This window comes from Psittacula echo (genome assembly GCF_963264785.1).
Source record: "Psittacula echo genome assembly, chromosome: 14".
NCBI lineage: Eukaryota > Metazoa > Chordata > Aves > Psittaciformes > Psittacidae > Psittacula > Psittacula echo.
In genome coordinates, this window is record NC_137750.1 from 4,097,244 (window position 1) to 4,124,590 (window position 27,347).

Genomic DNA, 27,347 nt, shown 5'->3' on the forward strand with positions numbered 1-27,347 from the left:
AAGTGATATAAAACAAGTCAGAATGGTCTCAACTTGTCCAGAACCAAAAGCAGTTCTTTATATTGGAGGTTAAAAATGACTCAGTTTACTTTCTTACTTTTTGTTATCTCTTTGGCGCAATGGAGCACTCACTTCAATATTGGATGTGTTGAGTAGAGGTGATAAAAATGTTTGTGCAGTGCATAAATGAACTTTGAACAAATATTAATAGAACTATCTTGGCAACATGAAGGCTAATGATTGGACCCATGACTTAACACCTGCTCCCACGGAGGAACATGGATACGTCCGTTCGCCATCTGGCTATCACCTCTTCATACTCCCGAAGAGAAATGGGTGTACACATGAAAACCCAGCAGCTGACATGTGAAACAAAAGGCACAAAAGGAATCTGAATATCTTATCTTTGCAGTAAAAAGACATGATTGTTGGTCGAAGTCCCAAAGCCAGCTTTCATGTCAGAAAGAGTGCCTCAGCAAGCAGGTGGTGGCACATAAGGGAGAAATGCATTCAGGCCTTTCTTCAATATTCTACCTCAGTGTCCCTTATTAATACATTACCATGGATCTGAGAAACACCTGCATCTTAAACTGCCTGTGTCGTACATTTTCTGGTTGGAAAACAGCCACAGAATCTTGAGAATGGCGAGTAATGAAGCCTTGACCCTTGTTTTTGGAAGGACGGGCTGCAGAAAGCCTGTGGCAGAATCGGAGGTGTGACCTACCCTATGCTATCAGGAAAATTACAGCATCAACTGGAGGAGCAGAAAAACAGATTAGAGGAAGGACATAAGGTCTGGCTCATTAGCTGAGGAACTGTTACCTCGCACTGACCTTCAGGCTGTCTAGTTCTTGCACACTTTTTGCATAATATCTCCTGGAGAGACCAATTCCTGTCTGAAAGTCTTTGTCTACCTTATTATTTTGTGTCCTGATTATTCAATGTCTTTTCCTATTGCCATGACAGCTCCAGTTGACCCCAGTGTCAATGAATGCTGCTGCTGAATAGACTGGTTTTCATCATAACTTTTCTTTCAGCATCCCTTTTCCTTCTTCTCCTCTATATGACACTTTCACTTCACTTTTAAGGCCTTTGCTGGCTTAACCTCTTCCTCTCTCTTATTCCTTAGTGAAACCACGCTGATTGGCCAGGGATGCTGGTCTTCATCATTTAATTGCTATCTTTGCAAACACACTCTCCTGGTCTCTGCTATGCTGCCCTTTGTATTTTTGTCTGGGCAGGACCACTTCTGCAAAGCCAGTTTGTTCACATCCCTCCTGCATATTCTCCTTTCAGGTGATGCTAGCACAAACCCAGGTAACAACTAGACTGCTGTGATACTGATACTCTGCGTATTGCCCTAGCTGACATCATCTCAGGGTGTTCTCACACTATGGGCTCTGCTTATGGCTACCATTTCTTGTGATAGTATTTATGTGTTCACTAATGAAACAAAATTTGCTTCATGATTTGGTTTTATAGGAGCTATAATACTAAATAGCACATGTGCTAAAGGAGTGGGTTGGATTTGATGGAAAATTAGATGATATATATAATTGCATATTATCACCAAATACAGAAAGAACTGGGTTGGTTTGCTCGTGCTTTGCCAGGGTGATGCCATACAATAATAATTATGTCTTCTCCAGTTAATGGAAAAGACACAGTTATTTGTAATATACACTCTCATATTTGCATTGCAGAGAAATACATTTGCAGAAAGAATCACAATATTGGCAGTTATTATGCAGTTATGTGAAATGCGTACTTAAATATTCATTCCTCTCAAATCCACATGCAATTATTCAGTTTTAGTTCCAATTTTAACAGCAGTAAAGTTATCACACACAAAATCTATGGAAAAAATTCATGTGTATGTAATTTAACCCTTTTTTCCCTCCTCTCCTTAAAGTACAAAGGAAAACTTTTCAGCTCACGTTTATACCTGTATGGTATAGGTAGAGTACGTTCTGCCATCTGCTGAGCACAGTGAGAAATGCTCGTATGGTCAATGCTGAAATGGATAAAATTGTTGCCATTTATTCCTGGGCTATTTTAAACACAGAAAAGAATGTAATCAAAGTAGCAGGCGGGTTTGAGGAAGGATTTAAACCAGAGGCAAGAAAGTTTATTACAGAACTGCAGTCCATTGGGAAGGGAAAAGACAGCAGTGAAATTTTGTAGAGAAAGAGAAGAAGCAGCAGCAGGCTGGGACAAATGGGAAAATAATCAGATGTAGATAGAGAAAATGAAATCGAGGCTTTTTTTCTGCTGATTTAGCAGTGGAACTCTGCCCTTTGGCACTCTGTATTTGGTAAATAGTCTGAGCAGGACACTTGCAGCATTTACTTTCAGAGAAGAATAGCGTGTTCCTGACTGCTTAATAATGTTCCTAAAAATTGTGGTTTAAGTGGAAACAGAGAAACTTTCTGAAACAAAAATAAACAAACTATTTCAGATCACAGCAGTAAGAGTTTGACATAACCTAACTGCTCGTTAGAGCTTCAAATGTCCCTCACTCCCCCTCACAGGCTGTGAGTCAGCAGGGGAGGAGGATACTGAGATTAGAAACACCAAACTGTGGAACAATGATTACACAAATGTTATTTTGGTTGCACTTCAGATGCTCCTGCAGTTAAAATCTGCTAAATTAGGAGAACTGCAGTGATCAGAACCTCAGCTGGTATCTGTGGAGTTTTGACTCCATGACCCCAAATTGCAGCGCCAAACCTAATACCCAAAAATATGATTGAAGTCTGACTCCCTTGTCACACATATGCACTGTCCAGAATCCTTACTTCACTTTTGCTGCAGCGCTGGTGTTGCAAGCACTGTCTGCTGTTTTTAGCTATCTGCTAGATGAAACATGCTCATTGATGATGTAAGTCTGTTCAAACAGGCCCCTGAAGCCTGAAATTTCAGGCCAGATCTAATGTAGTGTAAACTGGCATGAAGTGGGTATCATCAGTTATGATGAGGCATATGACAATACAAGTGTCACTCCAACAATGATCATTCTGCCTTAAATAGATTTTGTTAAAACTCTCAGGAATCATAGAAATACATGCTCAACTGGTAAAACAAGAGTTTCTTGGTGACAGTTCTATCTGATCCAACGTCATATTCCAAATATCCTCATTCTCTAAAGATATTGGGAAGATAACACTGTTTTTTTCAAAACCATCAGGTTTTGAAAACAGGAGATGCTCTGCAGTCCCAACAGGAGATGCTCTGTAGAAACAACCGGAGAGGAGACTTTCAGCAGTGATGGGTATTTGAATCCCTGCATTATCTACCAATGCAACATGTGATGGTTGTTTCATCCTTAATTACAAGCAATACAAAGAACCTTTTATCTTCTGTTTACCAGGATGGGAATAAATACAAAGAGTTAATATGTAACCATGCTTTTGTGGGTGCCTTTATTTTTAAGGGAAGAAACACTGGCCCGAGGGTCATTTGGAATGCTTGTGGGCCAGCAGCAATGTACTCCCTGGCACTGGTTGTGTGCACCATGGCTCTGAGCCACTGTTCTCTTGCAGTGAAAGGTAAGAGTCTTCCACTTTCTAAGGGCAATGCTATTCTCAAGGGTGAATGAGGGAAGCTGGAGGAAGCAACAGGATTTAAAAGCTGGCTTTAGACAGTTCTGGTCAACTGGTTTGAATGGGAATTTTCTCTGAAAGCTGTAACCTCCGGGTTTGTTTTCCCCTCCTTTCCATTCCTTCCTCCATCTCTTCCTATGGTGAGGTGAGATGCTGTATACAAAAGAATAAAATGGAGGAAAACAAAGAAGTATTGACGCAAGTTGTGGAAACCAGGCTGCTTGCAGGCTGAGGGGCATTGTGTGTGCCAGGAGTTAATCCTTGCCCTGTTCCTATGCCCAGCTCACCCTGTTTTCCCCTTCACTACAGGGGTGGCCTTGCACAGCTCCTGTCTTGCTTTTCTCCTTCTTCCCCCACACCAAAGGCTCTGGGCACTGTTTCATGTTCTCTCTCCCTCTCTTTGCCATTCATTTCTACAGCACGAGCTTTGTGTCCCTCTGTTCTCTCCCCACAATCTCAGCAGGAACATCTCTCCATGTCCTCTGCAGAAGCACAGTCTGCTCCCTTCATTCCTCCCTCGCGGCTCCCCTCTTGTTCTCACTCTCTGGGTGATGAGTTGTTCATGCTGTCAACATGTGAAAGCTGTTTTGGAATCAGAACTGTCTAACGTAACCGAGTGCCCCAAGAACAGAAAACTCAGGGGAACCAGAGAAAAAGAAATCTAATTAAGAAAAAAAAAATCTCATTTTGGGCTGACCCCACCAAACTAAGTTAGATAAGAAATGAAATGTATTCGTTTGTTCTAAGTCCCTCTCACCTTCTTTTACCCATTATAATTTACCATAACTGACTCACTTTGCAGAGTACCTTCAGAAATTCAATTTGAAGCAAAAGTAAAATTCAGTGCAAAAAAAGTGACACAAAATCTCACTGGGGCCATTGATAGAGCTACTGAGGAGAAGAGGAAGAACACACTTTTTTCTGGCTAAATGCTTACAGCAGCCATGAGCCACATCAAAATGTTATATACCTATTGATTACAGAAGGACAGTATAGCTCAGTGCAGGAACATATTATAGCACAGAAACCTGTGCTTCCAGTTGAGAAATAAAACCAACACCAATTTTCTGCCCAATTTCTTTTAAAGTGTATCCTTTCCTCCAGTCTGTTCCAGACCACCACAAGTGCTATTTGCCACCATTGATGTAGATAAAAGCGTGTATGAAGTGGGTGAGGAAGTAGAATATACCTGTAGGCCTGGGTTCATCCCCAACAATGGCCAGAGGAAGTACACCTGCCTCCCGACTGGCAAGTGGCCTCTCAACACACTGCTGTGCCTACGTAAGTAAAACCAAATCAACCCTACAAGCAACAGGGGAAGGCTCTTCCCATGCATGTCCCACGCTGTCCCTTACGCCTCTGCTCCCTAATGATGAAGGTTGGACTTGGACAAGGTGAACCTTGATCTGACTCAGCCCAGCAGTTCTTATACTCTAATGACATATAGCAGTTGATAACACCTGCATTTACTGTATCCCCCACTGTTCCTTTTTATCATTTCATTGCACAGAATTTATTTTCCTCAATCAAATGCTAAAAATTATTTAATCACAAAAACTTTGAGCCTGCTGTATTTTGACAGAAATGTACAACAACTGGACTTATGAAACGCAGTACACAGAAGTGGAGAAATGTGAAATACACCAGGACCCCTTTATTATTGTCTTGTTTTCATTATCCTCACACCTCATGAAATAATACTATCCTTTTTTTCATCTTCAATTAACAGCAAAGACATGTCCCACTGTTGGACCCTTGCCTCATGGAAAAATTGATTTTGTAGACCTCCACTATCAGAGATCTATAAATTTTTCATGTGAACCAGGGTAAGAGTTCCCTTCCTCATGCTGTTAAATAAATAGCCTAAATCACAGTATTACATTCTAGTATCACCTGCTGCAGTACTACGAACCAGGGAACTTGGAGAACTGCACATAAAACCCCATCTCACTTCACATGTTAAAAAACGAAGCATATCTGGTGACCCTCCTCTGTTTGGTCTTGGCTGTAACATCCTGAAGCTTTGCTACTCCAAAGCAGTGTCTTACAGATGTGGAAAACACTAAAATAGCAGAGTTTTTAGGCAAAGATTTATTCTGGACTGCTTTCCCTGCTTTTGAAAACCTCTTACATCATGAGATGAAATCCTACAGCAGAGAGAAGATAATCTCCATCTAAATTGTTATGCTGTTAGGCTCTGGAGACTGAGAATTTTATTTCCATGCCTTTCTGAGCTCAATATATGAAAACATGAGGTTAATCCTACTTCAGTCCCTGGAGCAATTGCACTTGTACTCAAGGCTACTTGTCAGCTTTAGAAATGAGGATGCATTTAAAGAAAAACAGTTCTGGTAAATGCAGGGACATATTTGATAGTAGCATGCAGTGCATTTTACTTGGGTAATGCATGAATAAACAGTGCTTACCTGCGAAGGCCATAGGTGAGACATAGCATAGAGTTCACTGAACAGTATCAACAGCCTCAACTGCCTCCTTCTCCTGCAAAAGATGAGCAAGGTAAGGAATAAATAAATTCAAATAAATAATAAATTCAAATATAAACACCAAATATAGCAATGGGACTTGATTCAACTTTGCTAATTGTAATTCACGGGTTTTCTGCTGTGTGATATTGAAATGGTAGATTCACGATGCACATTTAAAACTCAGAATGAGTGCGAATAATGTAAGTACAGAGGATGAGAGAGAAGCATTCAGAGTGCATATGGAAATTAAATGGGGCTATCTGGCATTAAAATTAAATAAAGCACTTCAGTGACTTTAGTTCTTAAGAGTGCTTAGGTCTTTGCAATAGCTTGATCTGAATTGCCATAATTAGCTAGGAATTCCTCTCAAGAAACCATGCAATACCATACAAAACCATACAATAGCAATCACAGATCAACGTTCACTGCTTACATATATCCACAGTACCAATCCATTGTAGAAATTAATATACAAGGTGGAATACATAGTTCAAATAGCAAAACATCTTGTATCAAGCCTTTTGTCTGGATACTTGAATACTAACAATTTTGAATCTGAACTTCCTTTGAGGTCTGTAAGTGCCAGAACTAGAGAAGGATTTCAGAACCGACTCTTAGGTTTGTTTATGAGAAAAGGTAATGTTTCTTGCAAAGAACAACTTGACTCCTCTCTGTAGTCATTAAGCTTTCTGATACTCAGTTCTTCTTGTTTTCAGTTACAACCTTGTCGGGACAAGAATGAGCCAATGCATGGCAGATGGAACGTGGAGTGGAAGTCTTCCACAGTGTCAACGTACGTGTTTAAATACTAAAGAACTTCTCTATCATTACAGAAAGATTCCTTTATGTTGCTAAGAATGACATATACTCTTATTTAGAGGCCTCCTATAGAGCCATGCAAAAAATGATTAGGAAAAATCAAGAACTCTGTGTGTTTGGTTTCAGATGTGTGGATTCTAGTTTTAGAGAAATAGGGTTTAAAGGTTTGTACAAAAGGCAGGATCAGGGATGCTATTTACAGCCAAGGGTAAGATGCTTATCCACTCAAATTCATTCTCCCAGTGTATAAAAAGAGGATATTGTCATGACTTTCCAACTGTTACAAGTGGTTTTGCTAGAACCTGTCCTGCATAAAGACTTCACTGAAAAAGCAATATACTGCATAATATTGTCTGAAAAAATATAGCAAAAATAATGAATTGCATCCTTTGAGACTTTAAATCTGATATTTTCATAGCCACACTTCCACAATGGGCAGTGTGTGTTAGTTTGGTTATAAGCATGTTGCTTCTGTTACTCCAGTAATAATTTGATCTTTAAACTTTTATGACTGTGCTTTTCCAGCGGTGACTTGTGCACCTCCCTCACTGCCTGAATTTTCAGTCCTTTCTTACCGTCGCTCAAAACCTGGAAACGTTTCTCATTTCCTGGACACAATCACTTTCGAATGTGTACCTCCTCTTGCACTTATTGGGAATGAGACAGCCACCTGCATGGCCAATGGGAACTGGAGCAGCATTCCAGAGTGCAAGGGTAAGTGATGTACTTTTATCAACACCTAACAATATTCCCATATATAAAACTGTGTGATTTTTGTTTTACAATTGTGACTGCAAACATGGAATTATTCTCCAAGTCAGACTCATGCATGCAAGGTGATTGCTAGCGAGATTACATGCAATGTGGGATTGACAAAATATTTGCTGCAGGTATAAAGGTTATATAAACAAGACCTGCTAAATGTAGTCCACAGGGGAACAGGAGCCTGGCTACAGAGCACAGGGAATGTTTTATTCTATGAAGTGGAATTAATGTAAGAAACAAAAAACCTCACCCTTAGTCCTAAGAACTGCTTTCAGTGAAGCTGAAGTTTTGGATATACATAGTTTTTGGATATAACCACAGATTGCAATAATGTGTATTTAAAACAAGTATTTATTTATGATGGGGTTTAAACTATCTTCCTCTGGCTGTGTTTTCCTGTGCAAGAGGCTGAAGTGAACCACCATGACAGTTTTATGTAGTTTTTGAAGTATATAGTGTGTCTTTTGGAACCGCAGCACTGATATAGCTTTGTTTTTGTGCCCCAGTTGTCACATGCCCCACTCCAACAGGAATAGAAAATGGATTCTTGGAGTTTGTTGTTCGTAGAACATACCACTATAATGAAAGCGTCAGCTTCGGCTGCCAGCCCAGCTACGTGCTGGAAGGACCTAAGCATTCCCGGTGTGAAAATACTGGAAACTGGTCCACAAAGCCAACCTGTAAAGGTAAACACATGCTATGTTAGAAACCACCATAAAACTACTTGAATACATACACAAGACCACTAAAAACACCACTCTGATGGTTAGTGAGCTACTGCAAGAGCTGCCCTCAAAAGAAAACTGAGATAGTAATTTCAAGGCCCTGGTAATGTAAGACCACTGCTGATATTGAATGTTGTATGACATGATGTATATGAATTGACTTCAACAACCAGCCATGTAACTTGATTTTATCTGAGTGTTTCCTCTCCTTTTCCTACTTAGTATAATTAGAAATTTTGCTGAGGCTGGGTTTTCTCTGGATACTTTTGACCATATACTTGAGTGTGTGAATTTCTCTAGAATTGTAATACCAGCAGAAGTACTAGCTATGTGTGAAATGTTATTTTTTCATTCCCAAATGTCACTTGTACAGATTTCTGATGGGATCTAATCTACACACTTTTCAAAACGGAGTTCTAATTATCCTTACATGTTGCTTATATCTGGATTGTTTTACAGGACCATGTAAAATACCAGTGAAGAAAGCTGTAGTATTATACAATGGTGAGAAGAAAAGAGTTCAGAATGACCTTAAGGATGGCGTTCAGCACGGTGAAACTGTATCCTTCTTCTGCAAGAATAAAGAAAAATCCTGTGCCTACACCGTACCAGTCCCATGTGTGGATGGCAACCTTACTCTCCCTGCCTGTTTCAAAGGTATGAGCTAGGCTCATCACAGAACAGCTTCTGTTGGTGGAATAACAAGTACTTCAGTATGGGAGGCAATGTCATGATTCGTCCTCAAGCCCTATTTGGCTAATTCATCTGCCTTGTACTAGAGCTATTGGGTATTTTGGAAGAAGTGGCTCGAGTGAAGGAGAGAATGCAGAGCAAGACTTCTTTTGGATACATCAGAGCCCTGCTTTAATTCCTGTTCTGTTCTCAGAAGGTCTTATATTTGGACGTCTATACTTTAGGGCCTATATTTTAGGTCTAGCCCAAAGAAAAGGCCATATGTAAAGTATTATGGGTTTTCATGAAGCCTTGGATCAACAACTTCTCTAGGGGTAAAGAGCCTGAACACTGCTGCCGCCTTAAGAACCTGCCATATTCACTCCTATTCTGGTGACATATGATTATGTGCTTAATTCCCACATTATGCTGATTGGTAACGCACTGGGCTGACTCTGAATCAAGAGTGTTACGAAGCGGCTAAGAGCTGTAGTGAGGAATTGCTGCTGGAGGAACTGATTCAGGGGCATGCAGGTGTTTAGAATAAATAAACAGACTAAATAGTGAAGTTTGTAAACAAGAGGAAATGCTTGGCATTTGTTTTATCAATACTCCTGGCATAGAATAGCCCTTGTAAGTTTTATTTTCATTTTAAAGTGAAGGAGAAGCACAGCCTCTGCATGATGAAAACATCTCACATTTGGCATGGCTTCTGGTGGAGGTAGCTTAGCTTTCATGAAAATAGAAACTAAAATAGTATACTTATTCTAGTGGTTTTACTTGGATGCAAAGGTTGATTGCCCACCTAGTATGGTTCATGAGACCTATTGTTTTCAGCTATCACATTTCAAGAATATAACCCAAGTTTTTAACTTGTTTTCAACAGAACGTGGCTTTTTTTCAACTCTTGTGAAGAAGGACCCATCAGACATGAAACCATGTGAAGATCAAGAATGAATCTCAGAGAAGCAATACAGTATGAATTTTCTGCCTTACTGAGACAAAACATTATATATAAGAGAGGAAAACTTAGGTCCTGTGAGTGTAAATTATCAAGTGAACTCCAGACTCTTTGCCAATGCATGCTCAGCTGTTTTCCCTACCACCATCTCTACCAGCCTCTCTCACAAGCTATGCCACACGATTTCAGCCATTAATTCTCATTCTCTTCTCTCTGCCTTCCTCAAAACCCCTGCAGTGCTGCTTCTGTTTCCACACTTCCAACATTTATGTAACTGTAAATGACTTTCTCAATAGCAGTCCCTTTACAATAAAGTAATTTTCAGCCAATAGTGTGTACTTTTTTAACACTAACTAATCATCAATCAAATCCTTTAGCTCTTAGCTGCTTTATACAGAAGGGCCTTCATCATTAGTTATTAGCTGGGCTCCGATTCCATTACTGCTCCCCTGTGATAGGGAGCGGACCTTTAATTATAGATGGACAGAGGGTCATCAGCCAAGGATTTTCCAGAATTTACCCAAGTAGAAAGACTGAGATTTCCAAATGTATCCAACTGTGGTTTAAATGTCAATAGCATCAGATAAAGGCTTCTTTTACACTTAAAATATACCCCTATTTTGTTAAAAAACCTAAAAAGATTATTTATGCTTTTGAGATTTTAACTCGAATCTCCAAAGCATAACTTGAATCTATTCATGCTTTTGAGATTCTAACCTGAAACCAGTGATTTAAACAGCTGTTAATTTTTACCACCGTTTCAATATTACACAAGGTAACTGACTCCTTTAAAAAAAAAAAGATAACTGTACACCATTGAGCAATAGTAATGATCTCGTCATTAAGTAGCTTTGAAGTAAGCAGCACTTCTAATTTCATTTATGGCAGATCATTGGTATGACCCAGTCTGGCAAGTTTTCTGCTTATGTCTCTATTTCCATTGCATTTCCATGGTATTTCCATTGCATTTCCATGGTATTTCCATTGTATTACATTGTATGAAAGTAATTCCATTCAGAAAAAAAAACATAGTTATGATTTCTACATACTAGAAAGTGATAGAGAAATATTAACTGTGCACTTAATAAGTTGTGTAGGTGATAATAAATTGTGTATGTAGTTCCCAGCAGCAGTAAGCTATACAGTAAGCAAGCTACTGTTGAACTTTCCAAAATGACCACTTACCATTAAGATTAAACTACCTGTAAGATGCTACAGTTACTCTGAACATACTCAAATTACTTTACCATTGAAGGCTGCACATGCATATTTTATTAGTATAGTAGTAGTGGAAGTTTAGTAGTATAGTAGTAGTTTAGTAGAAGTCTTATGCTTCCTAATTTTAAGGAGCGATTAAGGGAGCTTTTATTAAGTATTTCATACTTTGTCCTCATCAGCAACTTAATTCTCTAATGCACAGACAGACAAATTCATGCCGGCAGCTGAAGAAGGTGTTTTGTTGGTAGCATGTGCGCTGTGTTTTGGTTCCTAACATGTTTAAGTGGGATCCTTGAATGCCGTTTGACTTACAGGCCAAGATATTCATAACTACGTAACTAAATCAGCTGGCAGGAGCCTATCTGTGTGGACATCTAGTCTAAATGTTGTGTGGGTACATCGCTGGATCGGGATGTTCAGGACGGAGCTCAGATACCCAACACAGTTTAATATTAACTTGTCTTTCACAGCAGAACACTGGGAAGTTGCTGTAAGTGAAGTTAGCATGAAACACTGCAGAAATGCTATTTTTCCCCGGAAATGACCTGTATTTTGCACAAAACCACTTCCCTCAGGAACTTTCAGATTTTTCCAAGCAAATTTCCTCAGTTTTTCTGACCTGTGCAGCAGGATAACAACTGATGGCGTCAGCTGGCTCTGCTTCCTAGCTGGATATGCAGTATTTGAATACTTGAAAGAATCACCCTTAGGAGCCAGTGTTCTTATGTTGAATTTATTATTTAGTCTCCTGCAGCAAGAAGAGGGAGGGAAAATAAATCTGTGACCTGCTAAGTCTTTGAAGCAGGGAGGTGTTTGTGAATCAGAACTTTACAGACATGAAAGGTTTGCTTCCAAGGTCTAAAAAGTAATGTCTCGCAAGTAGAGGTGTTCCAAAGGCTGGTACAAGTGAGTGAAATCTGCCAAAAAGATGTTTGAAAGAATGCCTTAAGCTGCGCTCACGTTACTTGTGGCAACCTGCTGGGACAGTTACAGAGATAAGAGAACATGGTAAAATGAGATGAAAACAGAAAAGTATTGAACGTGCTTTGCTTATATGAACATCTTTTTACAATTCAAATTGGGAACTTGATCTGTATTCTGGTTGGGACATCTATGTGCTCTATAGTGGTGTGTCTACAGGGATTTCCTCAGGAGGGCCAGTGCACATCAGAACTCAGCATGTCCTGGCTGCAGCGCTGGCTGGGGACAAGACCTCAGCTATTTCTTGACTCTTTGGTTTTTCTTTCTCTTTCAGACAGAAGCTATGCAATTGTTAAATCAATGCACGTAGGCTTCAACCTCTCTGGCCACCCTGTTCTGCATTAGTAAACAGCGCCAGAAACTGGATCTATTCCCTCAGGAAACGTCTCCTGGAATACTGGTCCCCGTTTTTGCTCTGCCTCTTGTTCTTTTTCACCATAGAGCTGATACTCAACCAGTAGCAATTCAGCCAAAGAAACACATCCCTAGGAACCCAGAGTTACCTCCCACTGCTTCTGCACCCTCACTTTTCTAGCCCAGGCTCTCCTGCAGCGCTGAACACTGAGTTTGTCCCTGTATAAAGGACCTAAATCAATTTAATTACATTTCTGGCACCTCCCATTTTCCCTTGGTGCTCCCTCAGGCTCCCTCCTCAGGGTTTTAATGTGTGTGAATAACTGAGTGTATAAATATTTAGTTCTATACACATATGTATATTTGGGGGAAGCGCTGGGTGATGATCGCATCCTTCAGTGTGCTGGGCCCGGCTGGGACAGCCGCAGCTGACTCTGTGCGAGGTCAGTATCAATCACTTCAGGCTGTAACGAACAAGCACAGGCTGTGATTGTTTTCCTCCTGCAACAACCGCCTTCAACCCGGTTTCCTCTCTCAAACACAAGGGGTTGTTTCCGTACCGGCTTCTGGGCTCATACTCAGCCCCCCAGAGCTCCTCATAGCGGTGCCAGGGTAACCGCTCGCCTCCGGCCTCCCGCCTGGGGCCCGGCCCCGTCTCCTGGCAACCCGCGGGCGGCCGCGGAAGCGGAAACGCGCTGTGCCTGCGGGGGCTGCCGGGAGCGGGGGTGCGGCCGGTTTGAACTGCCGGCCGGGCGGCTCTGCCTTCCCTCGCCGAGGGGAGCCGGGGCCCGCCGGCCCTGTGCGTTGCGGAGAGCGAGGTGAAGGGGGCGGCGCGTCCCGGAGGCAGTGCGGGGCCGGGGTGCGGGACCTGGGGGTGGTTTGTGGCTCGCAGCATCGTTTCGAGGGAAGGGAACTTGGAACGCGGTTGCTTTCCCCCTGCTGAAGCTCAGAGGACCCTGGGGCTCGGCAGGGAAGCGGGACCGGGGTGTGGCGGGGTTGTGTGCCCCAAGGGAAGAGCCGCAGCGGTTGGTGCGCTCGGCTGAGATTGACGAGGAAATGTGCCAGCTGCGCGCTGAAACGTACAGAGAGATGCATTCTACAGCGGGGAAAGCAGTGCCGTGCGCTCGGGTCAGGAGCTCTCGGTGGTCAGTTTCAGCGCTCCTTCGTTAATAAACCGGTTCTGACAGCGTTTGTTGCTTCTGTTGCTTTTAACCCAAAGGTTTGTCACTGGGTTTCGTTCCCAAAGCCAACAACCCCCAAACGAGTTCTAGGAAGGAAAAACTTATCAATGTGGCTATGACACAAATGCCTGTAGGTGTTTTACGCAAACTGTGTGTAATTGAGTGCGGTTTTGTGTGGTTGAGTACTCTCTTTCCAATCTAAACTAACACGCTCTTGTAAATTTAATTCAATTTCCTCCGTTTGCAATTAATCACTCTTATTTCTGTGCTTGTTTAAACCTAATAAAGTATTTAGGTTTATTTTCCTTATAGTTAAAAACACATCTTTGCATGGGCTAAGATACAGAGACTGACGTGTAGTGGTGTTTGATCTTTCCTACTCCAGTGTGAATACTTTTGCAGGTTACTTTGTGCTCTTTCAAAATGAATGGTGAAGAGGAAGTATGGGGAAAACTCGATGCAGAATTTGATCACTGTGTTGTGGATATGAAGCCTCATGTTCTAAAACTACAGCATAGGTCAGGTAAATGTGGTAAAATGTGTGTAAATAAAGACTTCTAGAATGGATGAAGATTTATTGTGTATTTAAAATAGAAGCTCTCATGTAAGTTGTGTGTGGTAGGTAATGGGGGCTCTCGCAGTGAGTTCGCAGCTCCTGGTGACTTGTGTGTTCTGTGCTTACTAGAGGTTGATTCTGAACATGCTGTTTGTAGAAGTCATAAACCTCTGGTAAACGTGATTTATAGAAAATGTGGATGGTTTAAATTTCAACTATTGTTAGAGACTTTAATCGAGGTATTTAACATCTTTTGCCTTTGGTTCGGTCATTTGGGGGTGGTTTGTTTTGCATTAGAAGGGAAACAGCTACAAAATAGGTGGCTGGTAGTGGCTTCTGTTTTTCCTATGTGTTTGATTTGCTCTGGAAGTGTGCAGTGATTTGTGTGTATTTATATTCCTAGAGCGACAAAGATGTGCACTGTGGATTAAAAAACTATGTGAACCCTCTGGAGCGGGCACAGGAGTAGCGGGCAGGAAGAATCGGAACCTATATGCAAAACTCCTGCTCCACATGCTAAAGCGGGGTGTGCTGGAAGGTCCTTTTGCACATAAACCAGAACCAGGAATGCTGAAAACTTTACCTTCATACATGGTGAGTGTGGTTTAAGCTTGCTTAAATATATTCTGTAAATGCTTTTGAGTCTTTGCTTTGGCATAAATGTGAAAACTAGTCCTGAATGAATGTAGGCATTTACATTGCAGATCTTGTAACTGGTGTTGGTAAAATCTTTCAATATGCAAAATCTTTCATTTTGAAGAACCTTCTTAAAGCTTCAGGTTCTAAAAAGGCAATTAAAAATAGCTGTTCCGAAGGAACAGAAGAGTAATTTGTGTCTAATTTGAAAAGATGGAATAAATGACTCAAGGCTGTATTTTGTCTTAATCAGCAGATAGTTCTTGTGAAAGGAAAAATATGCTTAAATGAGGTGACTAGTAGTCATCTTTAGTGAGATAACAGTCCTAATCTATGCTAAAATTGCTCATACTGAAAGAAGTACTGGAAAACCCTGAAACCATTGCCTGTTGTACTGATTTCCATGGGTTGGGAAGGTGATACATGCAGGCCTCACTGTCTGCAGTGGGAAAAGAATTTTTATACTGCAGATATTCTTGCAAGTATTGACCTTAGCAGTGTAAAGAATATATTTCTGTAAATATAGTTTGGTGTTAATCTTGCATTTATTTTAATTGTAGTCAATTTATTTTGATGAACCCAATTCAAGAAGCGTTCGGAGTAGTAGCCCAGACTGCTTACCTGACTGGGTAATGGGAGAACTGGGAAACAATGACTCTAAGCATGAGGTGTCATGGAGTGTATCTTCTAAAGAGGAATTTTCTTTAGCAACGCCACCTACATATGGGTAAGATTTCTGTATTTGCTTTATTCAATATTTGATTCATGTTTAATAGATGTTTATGGTGATTTGGACTGATGGTTACCGTGGAGTGCCAGTGACTTGTGAAAAGAGCCTGTTTGCTCACATAGAAAACAGTTCTGCTTTTTTGCACCATTATCTTTCTTCATGTTAATACTTTCTGTAAACTGGTAACATACTCTGTAGACTTCAGAAGTAGATAACAGCTGCTGTTCTGACATGCTAAATGTCTATCAAATAAGCTACTACTCTGGTTATGCTTCTTATATTACCTTGGATATTACGGTGGCAAAGCATAGTCAAAAGGAAAGAGAATTCATACAGAATTACTTTAATTGGAGAGGGAAGCACAGACAAATGTGGATAGGCAGTAAGAAGTGATGTGGTTAAAGGCTGTATAGATGCAGAAGACTCAGGCTAGATTTTTTCTTCCAATAGGTCAAAACAGTTGCTGTCTTTGGAGTTGTTGTACAGTCCTGTTTTCTACGTGCTGATGTATGGAAACTGGAAAGTGGTATTAATTAAGGAAGCTGAGGTGCATTAATCTTCACTGTTTCTGTGCAGTTCAAAATATAAGGAATGTACAGTAAGCAATTGACCAAAAATGTGGGGAGAGTAAATGTATAACATTAAAACGCAATTGTAGTCTGAAGTCATAATGCTGAAAGGAGCATTTACATCGAAGTTTTTAAATGGCTCTTTTCTGTAGGGAATAGAAATGTAAACAAGCATGCAGGGGGTAGCTTTAAAGGAAGTTCTGTTGTTGCCCACAGGTTTTATAGAGGAAACAAAATAGAGGCTCTCTGCAGATTAGCAAGTGTTGCTGTTCTGTGACAGGAAGAAAAGTTAGATGCATGCAAAGAAAGGGATTTGATCCATCTTTTTGTGAGCAAGTTAGTTTGTATTAAACACCTGTTTGTCTTATTTTTCATCATGGCTTCATTATGAAATAGCAAGATTTCTTTATATTTCCCATAAGCTTCATGGATCTTGGATTGCAGAAGGTCAGACTGGACCAGCTCTACTTATTAAAACTTAGGATGCTAAAAATCAGAGCTGCTGCCTGTGAGGTACTCAGCCATGTTTTGTTCTCTTGTGTGTGGATGATTGTTTGCATTGACTTCATCCTTGTCTGATCAATCTCCGAGTTTGATTTCAAATGTTCTCATTTATGTCATGCTGTCTGCCCCACATACATGTGCTTTGTTGGTGACTGGCACCCTCTATGCCTAGATCCTGCATATTTGTCATTAGGGTAACACAAAAATTTCAGTACTGCTTATTTGCAGCTGTACAGCAGAGCCCTGAATGCCTGTAGCTGCCCCTTGGTATGGTAATCCATCAGATAGTCTCATTTTGTTGGTTTGCAGGAGCCAGTAAGTTTAAGCTGCATCCTTAGTTCCAATGAGTTGCCTATAGAGCTGTTCACAGAGCAGGTAAAGAGATGATGTGTATCAGGCTTCTCTTTCTGGTGGCTAAGAAAAATATCCCTGCAGTATTGAAGTTGTGTCAAGCTGGCTGGTTGGATGCTGTTGGAAATCACAGGCTTTTTTCTGCCCTATTTTGCATGAATCTGAAGTAAATTTTAGTTCAATCTACATTCTGTTCTTAAATCTTGACTTTCTAGTTATTCCTATGCGGTGTAACTTTGTGCTGATTATCAAGACCTCTGTTGCATTTTTTTATGTGGTTGCATTTTGGGTGTGGATGGAGCTGCCTCTTGCTTGCTCATTTTGAGGTTTAGTTAATGTTGAAACACTCTGAAATCCTTGGAGAAAAAAGCACTCTTAGAGGTAGAGTGTGACTATTACTTGAAACTCGGTGCTGTGCAAGAGGAAGTGTTTGCTCTACTTCTACATGAAACTCCTGGTTTGGTTTCATTGCATTATAAATATGCTCCCAGGTTTTGTTTCAAAAGTCTAATGATATTTTAAGTGTTCACTTATATTTTTCATAAGTGGTTGTTGCTTGCTGTTCTTCCTAGTTTTTAGGCACACTCATGTTTATGCTATGTATCACAGTGCAGTCTCTTGCATTTCTTAGTTATTCAGCTGTGATTTGGGTAGACGACAAACAGGCACTCTTGCAAGTTACATTGTGCTGATAATGAGCATCGTGAAACTTTTCCTTTTGTGTATCCATTAACAATGTAATTCTAACAGTCATTTAAGAAGTTGCTCTAAGGACTGATGCATCTCCTCTTTCTGAGTCCTACTGTCTATACTATGGGGTCGTCTGGTTGCTTGCACTCAAATGCTCTGACATGAACCTGTGATTTTGATAGGAGGCTTGTGGTTTAAGACAAAGGTGGAGAACAGAGAAACTCCCAGCTGTGTTACCCTATTGCTGCTTTAGGGTTGATGATATAAAGAACTGTTAGGAAGAGCTGTTCAAATATTCTCAATTAAAAAAAAAATAGGTTTAACCTTATGAAAAAGAGCAATGTGTTATGCTTTAGAAATGCTTTTAGAGGCCTCAGCTATATCTGTGTTAGATAGCATTGTGCCATGTAAAGATAGCTGGCATAGATCCGATGAGATTGTCTTGGTCGCTGGGAGTAGTGCCGCCATGATGCAGTATCAGTTTAGATATTAGGAGCAATAAAGCAATATCAGCACAACTCTCCTATCTAGAGGTAGGAGATAGTAGATATAGAGAATATTGGAAATCTGATCCTTTTACCACTTAGCTGAACCTAAGATTCAGCTCAGTCTTGCAAAGTTCCCAAAATCATGGGCACGGTGGTGAAGGTTTATTTGATTTATTTCATTTACTTTTCCTTTTTTTGTCCTGTGGGACTGTAGCAATCCCTCCATTGGTGATGGGCAGATAGTTCCCAAGGCTCTGGTGAGGTCTTTGGAGACCCGTGTTACATATTATTTCATGTCAGGAGAAGCAAGTAAATGTCATGGAGTCAGTTATGGGTTTAAAGAAATCTGGAAGTGAAACTTAGCTGTGTAGGCAGCTAGTAGTAGTTGTACCCATGTAGGGTTAGGGTTACTAATGGGTACTCACATCAGGAGTGGAGCTGTGTCTAAGGAAATCTGAGTTTGTGTTGGCAACTAGAAATTTTGGTAGCTTTGCCGATTACACAAATTAATCCTTATAGCAATGAGAAACTTAGGTTAAATGTGACTTATGCGGAAGAATTACGGAAGGTAAATGTTTCAGCTGCTATGTTTTGTGGAAATAGCTTATTTAAGAAACATCCACATGCGTTTATGTTAAGACGTTCACCATACTCAACATACAGATCCCGTCTTTCTTTGTATTTACAGTTTGGAATGGGCTGTTCATGCGATGTGAAGTGTTAGATGTTTCTGGGCTCTGCAGTTTGTAAAGAGAGCCAGCAGATGGTGATCTTGTTACATTACACTTGTGTGTCTACTCATCACTTGGATCAAGACAGCTGTCTCCATAGGCGTGTAATCTGTGTAGTTGGATGAAAATTCTGCATTCCAGCCGTGTCTCTGTTCTTACAGATAGAGCACAACGTTTTCTCAAGGCGAAATAGATAATGTCAGGGAGAAATATTTGAGTAATTTTTTGATGTTTGTTTATCTCAAGATTCCCTCCTTTAAAAGAAGCAAACAAATGGAGAACTTCTTTTCATAGTCATTCTTATCTTGCAATACATATACTTCTATGTGTGAAGATTCTGGCTTTTCTATACCGAGTTGTTTATCTGACTAAAGAAGAAGCAGATAGACAAACCTTGCTTGCAGGGTGTAAATGAGTAAGACCAAGCCAGCTGGAGCTAGAAAGGTGCATCTTTATTTTGAAACATGAGAGAATTGGCTTCAGCAACATGTAGCTTGGTTTGAAGAGAAACCTGGGCTTTCTGACCCCATAGGAAATAAATATATGTATGTTTATAGATCATGTCTGGAAAACATTGTTCAAGGTTAGTGCTGTATACCAGGAGGAACCAGGGAGTTTCCCTTACTTTGTTCCTAGTAGCAAGTTATTTACTGATCTCCTTTATTAGAAGCAAATTGCTTCCTTCTCCCATGCTAGCTCACTGTTTTGGCTGAAGCAGGAGGTCACAGGGCTGGTGTCAAGACCATTCTCTACTCACCTGCCATGGGAGGAAAAAGAAATAGTCTTGTGATTTCTGGAGCCTGACCCATATTAGCAGAAGGCTGGAAAAGGGAGTGAACGGGGAGCGTATGGTTGATAGAAGCAAACTTGCAGTCCATCCTTAAGGATCTCTTCAAATTCAGTTTATAGAATCAATTAAAGCAACATTCTTTTCCGTTCTTCTTCAAAATAGCAAATAAAGGACCGAGAATGTATCTGACGTCTCGTCCCCATTTTGTCAGTTTAAAATACTGCAGGTAACTTGGGTTGGTTTGTGTATTTATTGATATTCGTTAATCTCTTAATGACAGGGGCATGAAATCTGTTTTCTCTCATTTCAAACAACTGGGACTGTATTGAGTTGTTAAGTAACCTGAATACTGTTGAGAAAAGAAGCCTGATAAAAGTGCACATCTACTGACAGGCAAAGCTTTGTCTCCTTTTAATGATTGATAATTTTGTGTCAAATGAAATCTGGGTAAGAAATGCATGATTTGGAACATGCTGAAGACAGTCATTGTATTCTTATATTTCTTTTGGGGGTTTTTGCCTCTAATACTGTGCTTATCTAAACTATTTACAGCTTTCAATAGTTACTTTGCATCCCTACCCATTGTTGGTATTTAGTGGTGCTGGAAGGGAAGGTATGCTCCCAGTTGTTCTGTCTCACTGTTCCCTGCTGTTTTGTTGAAAGCTGGGGCTGTGCTTCGTGAGAAGTTCCTCTGGGTTTGTCTTCCTAGAAGTGACTAGTTTATATTGTACATGCAACAGTTGTCTTTCAGTTCACAAACACTTAATTTGTCTGTGTTTTTTTGGCATCACTTACTGTATAATTTGCTGCCAGATGGAAAGAAAGGTATTTTAATGGTCTGATTTGATTTTAATATAATACAGTTAGTTCATTTCACCTTCCTGTGACTTAACAGGAGTTTTTAATTACATTAAGACGTGTGGATTTGACAGTAGAGTATATGCTGAAGGGTGTTTCACTACTGTTTTGGACCTTTTGCTCTATCAGCCTATCTAATAAACTCTTATAACTTTCATTTTATTTTTGTCCTAGGCAGTTCTTTTCTTTCATTGTTCTATGGTTGAGAAGTATCTGTTGCCTGGGTACATCAGTGAAGGTTATCAGCACCTATCTGCTGTTCTTAATTTCCTGTTGCTTATGACTAAACAATAGGACTTTGACTAAAGCTTTTCCAGAAAATCCCTGTCCACTTTAGTGCAACCAAACCACTTGAATCGATAAAAATAGAAATGCAACAAATACAATCTTTAGGACTTTTCTTTGCTATGTTGCTCTCCACTTACAAGGCATCGCCTTCCTGTTGAGCTCTGTGTAGTGCTTGCCCTTGTCTTCAGGTGTGTATGTCCTATGAAACATACCTTGATCTAACCTCACGTATTTTTGGTCTTAAAAGTCTTCTCTCCTTTGGTGCAGCCAACCATCACCTTGATCCCTTTGTCTTCTCCGAGATGCTGGACTTTATCCTGCACAGTCTCAGATGCTCAGTGATTTTGTTTAAAAAACATTCTTCTGGATCAGCCTTCTCAGTTAGCTTGGATTTAGTCTAAAAATCTGTTGGCAGATGCTGGATCCTTCAGTAACAGAAATGCAGGGAACACCTTTTAATATACTGTGATGTACATGATATTTCTGGTGGTTTAATTGGTGTGGGGGGGGTTGGGTGTTGTGTTTTTAATGGAATGCTGAAGGCTTTCATTTGCCTTTAATAAGAAACTTTCCCTTTTTTTTGTTCTCCTATTTTTGATCTTTGCATCTGGACAATTATTTTGTATATTTTAGAAGATTTTATTTTAAGATTAACTTCCTTTGTGTGCCACAAGTTGCTGAAAATGAATTCTCCCTCTGCTTACTCTTTTTGTTAATAATAGTGAAAGATTCAAGTACAATGAGAAGCCAGCATTAAGATCACATTCTATGAGCCCTCCTCACCGGACTGCTGAAGACAACCCAGCCACACCACAGTCTGTAAGATGCTTCTCCTTTTGGTCATAAAACTTGCTCTAGTTTCAATGTATTATTTCTGTGTATCCCCATAAAGCTGTTATTTCTAATTGCATGAAGCATGATCCCTGTGTACAAGTGCAGACATTTGGAAAGGAGTGATAGAAAGGACTAACGCTCGTCAAAATGTGCCCTCTGCAAGTGCAGGGGAAAAGAACTTCTTGCAGGATGCTCTCTGTTAATCCTAACAGTTTACCTCTGTTTAGTGTAGTGTGATTAATGTCTGCTGCATTGTTTTCCCTAGGCTTGGCAAGCTGACTGTATTGACATCATTTTGTATTTTGCAATAGCAGATTAAAGAAAGCTGCATAGACGTCTTTGGCTCTCTTTAGTGATGGTTGACCTCTGAAAGAGTAAATTTTGGACAGTTTGTTTTATCAGGCTTTCCACAGGCAGCATTGTGGCTGATAGAAGGACACTAAACAGACTTCACGTGAAACCCTTTTAGTCCAAAATATTTAATGATATTGTATGTATAATTGCAAGCATTTAAACTGAAAATTACTCCTGACAACTACATGTTATCAACAAGCATCGTGAATGTACTCCGTAGCCTTTCAGTGTCCAGTCTTTATTACTGGAGAGGTCTGTCCGACACGGTTCCTTTGCCATAGCCAGTGCTTCTATGATAGCTTTCATTCCTCCATGAAACACTGAATTTGCTGTATGTATATTGTGGGCTTGCCCACTGTTACTGTTTTGATTGTATCAGAGGAACAGTTTAGAGGGCGTGCAGCTGAAAGTGGGCTGTTGATACCCAAGCAATTCATACAGACTGTTCTTACCCTCCTTTACTGGGCTTATGATGACGTGACGTGTGAGTGGGATAAACTAGCAGCTTGCTTCTGAGGTCTTTGTGAGGAAATTTGTGTTCTGATACGTGTTTGGAATAGAGGACTAGCAAGGGATGCTTTACCATGGCAGGCTACAAGTGGTCTGTGGGCAAAAAATGAGTATCTGCTCTATGCTCTGGTTGGTATGAATGCACTTATGTGCTAATTGTATATATACAAGTGCGATTTAAGAAAGAAATGACATGATAAAAAATAAAAACAGATGCTAGATTTATTAAATTTCTCCTCATTCGTTTCCTGTTTATTTTACTTGACTTAAAGAAATAGCTTTTATGGAACAGTTCTTGTAAAGAAAAGGGTTTCCTTCAGTTAAAACCTGGATCTGGGGCTTTAAAGCTTCTGGTTTTTGTTGTTTTGTTTATTCTTTTTGTTCTTGGCTCTGCCACAGGCTTCTAGGGCAATGTTAGACAAGTCGGTGCACGTCATTGTTCTTCAGCTCCATATATTGGATTCTACTGTGATTACAGCTTTAAAAGGGCCTTTTAAATGAAATTATTCTCTCTTGCGTTGCCAAACAGTTTGATGAACGTTTGGCTGGCTGGAACAAATAGTATCTTGTTCTGTTGTCAGTGATGCACAGATGTTCTGGCATAATTCAGGCCCAGGTAGAGGAACAGGGAGTCTTTTAAGAAACATTAAGAACTGCCTCAACCAAGTGTTGATTAACTGAAGTCAAAGCTCCATTCACTGTATGTTTATAATGAATGAGCAAATTTAAGAAAGATTTGCCTGCACGCCAATATGCAAACCTCTTGCTAACAAAACTTAATGTGACAGAGTAATCCAGGCTTCAACGTTCTGATTTCCTAGCTGTATCTTCCCACTATAACTATCCCTGCCTTGCTGTGGTTTCCTTTAATTACTATTACTTTTCATTTATTTGGAGGCTGATAGGGTGATTTCTGGATTAGCCACGAAGAAGCTCCTGTGGAGATGGATCGTTTCTAGCATGTTGCCTGAAGAACAGAGTAGTTTGAGTTTTGTTTAGTAAACTCACCCTTTGTAAAGGAGGCTGTTGCTTTGGAAATAAGTAAAATAAAGAACAACATTAAAGTGAGGAGACAGCTAATTTATCCTTTGAATTCCTTTCTTAGTACAGTATCCTACTGGTAATGGAGCTATTTAGATTAAAGCTGCCAGAGGTGTTGGGAAGCACAGTGTAGGCATAGCCAAGTCGATGAGTAGCTTCTTTTCTTGACTATGTATCTGCCAGCTCTTCTGATATGTTGTTTGGCTTTTTCTATGTTCCAGGACCATCGTCATAAAAAACCCAGTTCTTTGGATGACAGCGACCTTGAAGCACGCCTCAATAGTTGGAATCTCGGGGTAAAATAAACAGAGTACTTTACTTTAGTGACTTGAAACAAAAACTCCTTAGTGATGTAGTTTGCATCTGGGAATGTAGCCAACAAAACTTGACATAGGAATCAGGCTTTTAGACAGGAATTGGTAAACTTGGGAAGGTTAATTATGAATGCATCTCATCTTGAGAAGAAAATGGTAAAAATGCCTTATTTTAAAGCAATAATAATCTTATTGTATTTAATATTCTTCCTGATAAATTAAGCAGAATAATGCTACCTGCTGGTCAAGACCAAGTGTCTTACCCTGGAAAAAACTCAGACTGTTTCTTATAACTTGATAATGTTATTTTAAATCTGTGCTTGTATATATGAAAGAAGAGTTTGGCTTTTTGTATTACTGTTTTTTTCTAAGGAATAGAGTTTGCAAGCCATTAATGCAACTTAAGGTTTTTTTTGTCAGAGTTTCTTCTCTTTGGTAGTGTCCAAGGTGCTTTTCAGTGTGTTAAACTCTTTCCTCTCCTTTTAACAACTAGAAACTTTAGACCAATGCTGTGGCTCTGATTCCTGGAAAGAATAGTGTGTCTTTATCGAGGGAAGAGTCTGAGATACATTTAAATTTTAATTTAAGCCTACTGTTATAATAAGACTTTATTCCCTTGGTTGTATTTTCTGTTTTATTAGCCCACAACAACTCTAAGATCACAGTGTAAGTGCCTTCTCTCTGTAGCTGTATCCCGCTATTCTGTTGTTGTGTTTTGTCTCTTAAAACTTTTCACCTGTACCTCCAAATCTTTAACCTATTTAATTAGGATTGATGTCCTCATAACAACTTAGTTTTATTGAGATCACTTTTAATAAAGAGGGTTGTTTTTTTCTCTGTCATTTTCTGCTTATTCTCATAGGTTCAAAGCTCAGTTGTTTTTGGGAGAGAGGTGAAGTTAGAAGGGATGAGTTTCTAATGAAATATTTCAGCTTTGGTTTTTTTAATGGTTACGTATTTTCCTGTTGTCATTTTCATCAGCTGCCAAATAATCCTTGTTCTTCCTACACTGCTGTCAGTCCAGAGGGATATGACAGCATTTAAAAATCTTGCCTATTACACTCAGTGTTTTGCATTGATGGTTAAGTTCTCAGTTGAAAACATTAATGATGAGAGAATGTTAACTTTTTGGTGTCCTTCTTGGTGTTTCTGGTGCTGCTGTGGTGCCTCTTAGCATTCTGAATGCAAGTTGCTTGCTTTACTTGTGAGGGAGAAGGAAGTCTTGGCCTTGAGATGCTCCAGAAGCTACCCAGCCACTTTCTCTGAACTAAAGGTTGAGATTACTGAAGATGTTAGTCTGCGTGCATGGTGTTGCTCCTTGTATTTGATAGAGTAATACGAGAACCATTGCTAACGCTTCCTGATTTAGATGAATGTATTTTTGGGGCATTGTAGTTCTGTTCTGGAGATCCACTCTCTGCACTAAAAGCTTTTCAATAGCAGCCAACTCTGGTTTGCAAAAGCTCTGCACAGGTGTCTGAAACAAACGTGCAAGCAGTCACTTGCAGGTTTTGGGATATTTGGACTGTATAAATACCTGGATTATATGAGCAGATAGTTGTAATACCTTGAGCTTTTAAAGCTGATGTAAAAAGGAAACTTGCTTATGGCCATATTGCAAATTGTTCCAGTTGATGTTGACAAAGAATCTCTTTATATCCAGCATTTTTATATCAGTGTTGATCTGCCTGCTTGCTGATGTCTTTAGTTTTATTTGGGGTTTGTTTCTTTTTTCTAATTGAAATTCCAGTTTGCAATCATGTTGTGTTGATAATGGATGGTTATTAAACTGGGATGATCCTCCACTGATATAGGAGCAATCTTGGATAACAAATTGGCTACCGTGACACATAAATCAGTTTTTCAAGTCTTCTCTCCAGGGATGGTAATTAAACAAGTCACTAGTGAGAGACTTGGATTGCTTGATAAGACTTGTTGGGAGTTAGGATTTGGGGTTGTAAAAGGGAGGTCTGTAAGTGGTTGTTCTTGAACAGTGGTCCCCTGCTGTGGATCATGGCCTGCAGTGGGCTCTTAAAGGGTCAAGGTGTTTTAAGTAAGAAGAATATTTGATTATTAAAGACGAAAACGTAATAAATGATGGCAGCACTTCGGATTCTGTAAGGTTTGAGTCCAAGATGTGACTGCTATTACTTGTAAGCATTTATATCATCATAGGAGCACCTAGCTATCTTTTGACAGCTAGCCACATGTGCAGACCGTTTGAGAAGCTTAATTTACAAGCGATGCCACCTCAGATACAGGAGACCTTTGTCTCAAAAGGATACTTCAGTACTGGGGGAAAGTTAGAGGAGGAAATACAGAATGGCTTTTGCTTTGGATGGCCTAATATAAATCCAGTTGTTTTAAAAAAAGCTTTCAGGAGTTCCTTGGGGTTTGGTTTTGAGTTTTACTTGTGTCTCAAGGAATAGATGGTGAATCAGGGTTGCTAATCTGGCAAAGGATGTGTGCTGCTGTATGTTCTTCTTGCAATGATGGGGGCAGAGCTAATCCTGGGGATTTTGGACAAGTCTTTATACAAGGATTTTTCTCAGTAAGAGTCCTTGAAATTTTAGGAAGCTGTTCTTATTTCAGGCAAATGTAGATTTTGGTTAAGAATCCGCAAACATCTAGGTAGGTGCTGTACATAAAGGTGAGAAAAACCTTAGCATCTTCCAGCTGTGAGTTCCTGCTAGGCCTTCACTGTCCTACTACAGGCTTGTCTGGATTATAATGACCAGTTATACACTGTTAATTTATTTTTACTGTTATCTCTTGGGCTTTGACTTTGATATATCCTAGATTTCCTCTTCTTCAAAGGTGGTGCATTTTTAAGGTTACATACTGAATGTGTTTCCACTTTTTATGATATGCTTACAGCAGTGGCTGAGATACTGTTATTACTATTATTATTATTACTATTACTACTATTAAAAGTATTGTGAAATGTTTGGGTAAATAATTTTATGGTGTCTCTCCTAAGCAGGGAGGTCAGAGCTTAATAGAGAGTAATATGGAGGCTTCAGATACTTGTTGCTACTGGTAATAACTTTTGCTACACAAGAAGTAAGACTTTGCAAATATTGTTGCTTCTCATGAGTAATAAAATAACTTTTCCAGTTGCCTTGCAGCATTCCTGATTATCTCTCAAACATTTTAGTGTTCAAGTTCTTTAGATTCTAGTCATGCATGAGTAAATGTTTAAAAGAAAAAAAACAAAAGCTAAGTTTTGGTTGTGGTAAATTTGCCTTTTATACATGGAATACTAATTTTAAATACATTATAACAATGTGCGTTTTTTAGCCCTTATTGACTCTTATCTAAACTGATGTGGGGACTATC

General features: G+C 39.8%; 2 protein-coding genes across 2 annotated transcripts in view; both read left to right on the forward strand.

Annotated features, from left to right (window-relative positions):
• Window positions 1-3,484: 3,484 nt before the first annotated feature.
• APOH (apolipoprotein H) lies at window positions 3,485-10,026 on the forward strand (the record flags this gene model as incomplete). The annotated part of the gene is made up of 8 exons (XM_080629630.1): window positions 3,485-3,548; window positions 4,707-4,883; window positions 5,332-5,428; window positions 6,805-6,881; window positions 7,433-7,621; window positions 8,179-8,358; window positions 8,857-9,054; window positions 9,956-10,026. The coding sequence occupies 8 exons, from the start codon at window positions 3,485-3,487 to the stop codon at window positions 10,024-10,026; spliced, it is 1,053 nt and encodes a 350-aa protein (XP_080485756.1).
• A 3,288-nt stretch (window positions 10,027-13,314) lies between these two features.
• The window catches only part of CEP112 (centrosomal protein 112), a gene marked incomplete at its 3' end in the record, with an annotated part of 157,642 nt that continues 143,609 nt past the window's right edge, over window positions 13,315-27,347 (forward strand). The window contains exons 1-6 of the mRNA XM_080629631.1: window positions 13,315-13,401; window positions 14,167-14,287; window positions 14,724-14,914; window positions 15,517-15,683; window positions 21,678-21,774; window positions 23,916-23,990. Of these exons, the coding sequence (XP_080485757.1) occupies window positions 14,188-14,287; window positions 14,724-14,914; window positions 15,517-15,683; window positions 21,678-21,774; window positions 23,916-23,990 (630 nt within the window). The 5' untranslated portion in view covers window positions 13,315-13,401; window positions 14,167-14,187. The remainder of the gene's footprint in view (window positions 13,402-14,166; window positions 14,288-14,723; window positions 14,915-15,516; window positions 15,684-21,677; window positions 21,775-23,915; window positions 23,991-27,347) is intronic.